The sequence below is a fragment of the Hippocampus comes genome, unplaced genomic scaffold (assembly GCF_001891065.2).
Source record: "Hippocampus comes isolate QL1 unplaced genomic scaffold, H_comes_QL1_v1.1 scaffold198, whole genome shotgun sequence".
Classification (NCBI taxonomy): domain Eukaryota; kingdom Metazoa; phylum Chordata; class Actinopteri; order Syngnathiformes; family Syngnathidae; genus Hippocampus; species Hippocampus comes.
This window is the reverse complement of record NW_017804974.1, coordinates 135,638-141,810: the sequence shown is the minus strand read 5'-3', so window position 1 is coordinate 141,810 and position 6,173 is coordinate 135,638. Positions and strand designations below refer to the sequence as shown.

At 43.7% G+C, this 6,173-nt stretch overlaps 1 protein-coding gene across 6 annotated transcripts in view; it reads left to right on the top strand.

The window, feature by feature from the left end:
* shank2b (SH3 and multiple ankyrin repeat domains 2b) overlaps positions 1–6,173 on the top strand; it is a 188,969-nt gene that overhangs the window by 100,739 nt on the left and 82,057 nt on the right. For all 6 annotated transcript variants that reach the window (XM_019892616.1, XM_019892598.1, XM_019892583.1 and 3 more), the window contains exon 11: positions 4,359–4,773. In XM_019892616.1, the coding sequence (XP_019748175.1) occupies positions 4,359–4,773 (415 nt within the window). The remainder of the gene's footprint in view (positions 1–4,358; positions 4,774–6,173) is intronic.

Genomic DNA, 6,173 nt, shown 5'->3' with positions numbered 1-6,173 from the left:
TGTGTTTGTTCTATTTAACCTTGAACACTTGTCTCCATGTAGTAAAAATAATTACAGCTCACTGAACTTTGAACTGTGTTTTGGTATTTCATTTAATGAAAAAGAAAAAAAACTATGTACTCAAGTCTGATCTCTCTCTATCAATCAATATGTTTTCATTCTCATACATTATCTATCTGTCTATCTATCTCTATCTCTCTCTCTCTAAAACTACACACCGTGTATAAGCAGGTTGCTCGCAACGCTAAATATCAGTGCTGCGTGCATTATATCAGGGGTAGGGAACTCCGGTTCACAAGAGCCATAGCCTGCCTCACTTAGATCTCTCTCTCTCTCTCTCTCTCTCTCTCTCTCTCTCTTTCTCTACTTCAACACACCTGATTCAAACGATCAGCTCATCAGCAAGGTCTATCGAAGCCTGCAACGATCATGATCAATCAAGGTGACTACCCGCTAATAAGCCCAAGGAGGGACAAGGGGTATGTTTCGGAGGGACAATGTGGGACACATCTCGGCGTGGCAGCGATGCGGCATCTCCACGCCACGGACAGACTCACTGATAGCGCTTTACCCATTTTTAGCACATACCTATTTATATATGAACAACGTCCTATTCCCCTGAACATCTGCTGATGTATGATCACGAATAGGCCAATAAGGAACATAACTTTAATGAAATTGAATAGCTTATAATATATGGGGTTTCACTACGCCAGTGTTTCTCAACCTTTATTGAGGCAAGGTACATATTTCACATCGGAAAAAAAAAATGTCACGGCACGCCACTGAGCAAAAGCACTCACAAAAAAAAGGCTACACTCAACTCAACTCAGCTGTAGTCATAAAGCACTTTAAAACAACCCCCGCTGTATACAAAGTGTTGTATATTGAGCAAATATCATATATAAAACAATCAACGTTAAAACAATAAATAAATAACAAAGACAGTAGAAAGCACAAAAACAGTAAAACTAAAAATCAAGTCTTATGCTGACTCAAAAGCCAAAGAATAAAAATTAGTTTTGAGCCGAGTTTTAAAGATGGGCAGCGAGGGGGCTTGCCGGACGTTCAGTGGGACGTCATTCCAAAGAGAGAGACCAGCAACGGAAAAAGCTCGATCCCCTCTGAGCCTCCGCTTAGTTCTTGGAGGCGGAGGAGCTCACTGAGGTAAGGAGGGGCGAGGTCATTTAAAGATTTGAAAACAAATTATCTGAATTTAAAAAGAACTCGACAACAGGTTAATGATGTACCTCCTGCCATCTAGTGGAAAAGCATTTGATTGTTCTTCCTTTTCCTATAGATGGTTGGCATAGATAAATTAACAGGAACATTTTTTTAATGATAAAAGAACAAATTTTTCATCTGCATAATTGATTTTGGATTATTCCCCACAGCACACCTAATGTTCTCTTTAGGCACAATAATGTGCCACGGCACACTGGCGAGAATCCCTCCACAACTCCACAGAGCTGTGTCTCCGTGAGCCTGTGTCATTTGACATCGTATCCCCCTCCATGTCTGATTGAAAACAACATTTTGCAAAAAAGACCCTCTCAGTATCCCCCTCAGCCCTTGCTCCCCACAAGTTCTGACTTTCCCTATCTTTCCTGTACACACATCTTCTCTTTTTGGCTCACCAACATTAGTTTCTTTCTCCACTTTCGACTTCATCGAAAGCGCGCGCTCATTCATGTGCCAGCGTGTCTGACTTGTCGATCTTTTGCTGCACGCGCGTGCAGCCTCATGACAACCAAAAAGCGGTTGACGGCAACCTGTCACCCCAGTCAGCTGTTCAACTGAGGGGTGGTGCGGCGACAGAGCTTTCAACTACTATTAATTTGGTTGCCTCGGGCTCAGGACGATATAGTGACCAAGTTTGTTATGAGAGCAAGCACTGATTTTACACAGGACGCGGCCTGAATTTGCCGGACGCGATGGAATGAGCTTCAAACCCTGGATGGGCACGCGGGACGGTTGGTCACCCTATGATCAATTGAATCGGGTGTGTTGGAGTAGGGCGCGATCTAAAACAGGTAGGATACAGCTCTCAAAGAACCGGAGTACCCTACCCTTGGATTTTATGATTTATTAACTGGCCAGTCTAGTCATGTTATAATATCGTAAAAAAATAATAGCGTATTATTTGCTTCTATCCATCCATCCATTTTCTGCTCCGCTTATCCTCACAAGGTTCGCGGACGTGCTGGAGCCTATCCCAGCCGTCTTCGGGCAGTAGGCGGGGGACACCTTGAACTGGTTGCCAGCCACTCGCAGGGCACGCACAGACGAACCATTTGCACGCACACACAATCACACCTCGGGACAATTTAGAATGTTCCATTAACCTGCCACGCATGTTTTTGGAAAGTGGGAGGAAACCGGAGTACCCGGAGAAAACCCACGCAGGCACAGGGAGAACATGCAAACTTCACACAGGGAGGCCGGAGCCGGAATCGAACCTTGCACTTCTGCACTGTGAGGCCGACGTGCTGATATTATTTGCTTTTGAAATTTAAAATAATATCATAATAATAAAATAACAATCATTAAGTTCCGATGTGTTCCATGTTTGCATTTTTGCATATATAACAATTCAGGCTTTTACCGGAACCTAAATGAGCGAGATCACTAGGTGGACCCAGGTTGCTTATCCAAGGGAGAACTAAAAGCAGCTCCACACGAGAAGCTGTGCGACTCACACGGATAGAGTGGCGGCACCACAATGTGCTAGCTCATTAGATATTAGCACCTCTTTCCTTCATCAACACGTCTGTAGTGTACGGAGAGATAAAGGCCTTCGATTCTGCTCTGGGAATGTGATAATGACTCAGTGAATCCCCCTTTTAGGTTCTCTCCGCTCAAAAAAAAAAAAAAAAGCGAAGAGCATGAACTTCACCGCAGCAAATCGCAGACAACGCTTGCTGGCTGCGATTGTACTAATCAGCTCGTTATCATGTGCTCCTTATCGAAATGGCTTCAGGCCGTCTGCTGTGGTCGCAAGGAGCGCCGGTGACGGCTCGTCATTTCACAGTGTAACGAAGGGAAGTGTCCGTGGGGAAATCATGGCCTCCCTCCATTACAGGTTCAGTTTGACATTGTAGCACAGGCGTCACCGGCCGGTGGAATACAACTCACAGTCATTCTGATAAATGCCGATGAAGGTTAGAGAGAAAGCAGAATGCGGCGTGTCGCCAAGGAACATGCTCGGTTCAATATGGGTCAGTCTGTGTTGCTGGGGAGATGACATTCATGTCCGATATTGGTTTTAGATGAAAGATTTGATTGCAGGGGTATCGATTGAGAAATCTCAGCACAATGTGTGGAAAAGGACAAGGAGGCAATTAGGACGGTCGATAGATGGCTAGATGTCGGCTTCCACTCATTTTCCAAGACACCTAAACCGATCACAAATACGAAGGATCATTTGAAACCAATGACAACAACAACCGAGCCTTTAATATCTACCGAATATCTCACTGAGGGTTCTTTGAGTATTTTTGTTATGTTGTCTGACTTGTATGAATTTAGTTCGGTCTGTCCATCCATTTTTCAAATCTTTGAAGGAGAATTTTGACAGATTTAGCATGGCGCTTTAAAATTGCTTCATTGATCCATGAAACTCCACATTTGTATTGCCGAATAGACGATGTGTCATAATCTTTTCATCTGTTTTTTTTCGGGTTTTCAAAGTATTTACGCAAGCTGAAAAGTTCTCTCCGCTGCTTCTCATCTGTGCTATGCTGGCAAAACTTTGCGTGCTGCTTTTGCACCTGCCTTTTAGATGCGGAATGTAATGATGTAGAATAAGCGGTCACAATTAATCTGCTCACAAAATGAGCAAAATGAGCTGATTGGCAGCTTTGCGCAACTGGCAGACGTAGTGCTGGATACGTCTAATTCGTAGGTCATCTTCCACATCTGTTTGTGTGAACGATTGCACATTTTTGCACGCGCAAACCCGTAAGGAACCAGAACTTAGGTGATCTGCAATTGTCATCAAAGTCTGCAATTAAATTACAATCAAGGGTGTCCAAGATTGAGTTGTTGGCGAGAGGCGGGCGGAACAAGATAGTTGGTTGTCAAGAATTCCTTCACCAATCTTGACAGTTTTTGGTGTTATCAGTGATGGGGGGCAATTAGAAAGAGGAGGTTTTGTCTTTTGTTTGGAGGGAACACATTATGGCTGTCAGAGGGGGAAGTAAGGTGTAAACTCACTGGTTGAGATCACCTGAAATATTTTTGTTTTTTGTTTTGTTTGAGAAAAAGAAGGCTTTTTCAGGCCTCATGCTCTTTGTCTCCTTCACCTACAATTGATCAGGACAGTCAAATGACGTCTTCCCTCCGTTACTCCCCTGCAGTGCCTTTCCGTGAGGCTCCAGCATACTCCAAACGACGCCAGGGTCCATCGTCTGGCACCAACAGTGGAAACAGCCAGTCCGTCACATCCTTATCGGCTCCACGTGTCCTGCTGCGTTCCAACAGTGACAACAACCTAACGGTCAGTCAGTACCAGCAGCACGGTTCACCCAGCCACTGGGGACCCCATCTTCAGCAACACCCAAACAGGGCCCCCCAGCAGGGTCATTCGCAGCCTGGCTCCTCAGCTTTACATCGCAGCCTGTCACCTCAGCTGCTTCAGCAGATGCCCAGCGGCAGCCCCAATGGCAATGTGGTGGTTCGGACCATGGGAAGGGGGTCAAGGAGCCGGTCGCCTTCACTCAGCCGGCTGGGGGAGGAAGCTCGACGGGCTGTCCCTTCACAACGCCAACCCAGGTGGGTGACTTCAACTCAGCAATCTCATCTTTTAGATTTATCGCTTGTTATGGGACTTTTCAAATATCTTTTCACAAGTCTAATTTATGTTGACCATGTAGGTTTTGACACATTGATCCGGCACGTTTGTTGATATGTATGAATGATTGTGGTATGCTTAGATCCTGGCATGTAGAACTGCATTGTATCCCACTCAGAGGTGTTTCTGGGATCATAACCAGAAAGCTTACAGTTCAGTTTTTAAAAGTAGTTTTAAAGAGGGAGCTTGCTGTTTTTTGCGTCACTTCACGAATCCACCTGCCTGCCACCCCAGGTCTGACCAAAGCCATGCACTGACATGTACAAGCCCAAGTTCTCAAACATGCCAGTCATCATCTCATGCAATTGTGAACGTGTGTTGTTGTGGTAAATTGTCACAAAGAACTATCCAGCTTCAACAAATAATATTACTGAGCTAGCATTAGCACTGTAAACATGGCTGATATTGGCTTGTTTACAGTGCTAATGCTAGCTCAGTAATATTATTTGTTATGCTCTCACTTGAAATGTATCTGTTTCAGAGTTAATTTTTTACAAAGTACACATATTGTATTTTTTAAAAAGTGATGTGTCGAGCAGAAATGTTGCTAATTCTGCGTCGCTTCATTTCTTCCTCTCAGCTGCGTGAAGTCCCTCCACTCTGCTTCTGTTTGCTACTCTTGCCAAGTTGTTAGCAAACGGGGGGTGGGCAATTTTTCATTTTCCTGAGGTGGACTCCAAAATAATCATCAAACCTGTTAAAGCGCAAGCTAACAGGTTAGCATGAGGCGGCAGATGTGCGCCAGTGATCAGACTATGCCAGAGTGCACAGAAAATGATTGACATCTTGTTGGCCATGCCTTCTGTCTCTGATAGGTTGATCTTCCTCGGGTGCGAAGGTTTCTTTACAAACTCTAAAATAAATGTCCAACAACTCCAGTTCCAGAGAGTCAACAGATCAGCTATTGCAGAGGTTTGGGCAGAAGTCGTAGCAGAGAAATGAAAGAACAAAATAGATCATTCAATGAATTAAAATTAAACAATTATTTCTTCGATCTAAGAATACTAATCTTCATGAAGACTGATGGACAGTTCATATATAGTTTTTTTTTTTTAGACAACATTGAATATATAACTATATATAAATATATAGCTATTTCAGCCATGGTCAAATGTATAAAATCACTGAAACAATATCAGAATGTGTTGCTGGGCTTGAGGTAACACTTTTTTTTTTGTAATTTGGGTGAACTAAAGTTGAAAGTAATACATTTAATAAATGAGAGGTGAGAAGAGAACGCCAACTGTGTCCTCATAGCACATCAGAGCTCGCTGACATGCAGCATGACCTTTTGTACGAAACAATAAAGAGGGCATGTGAT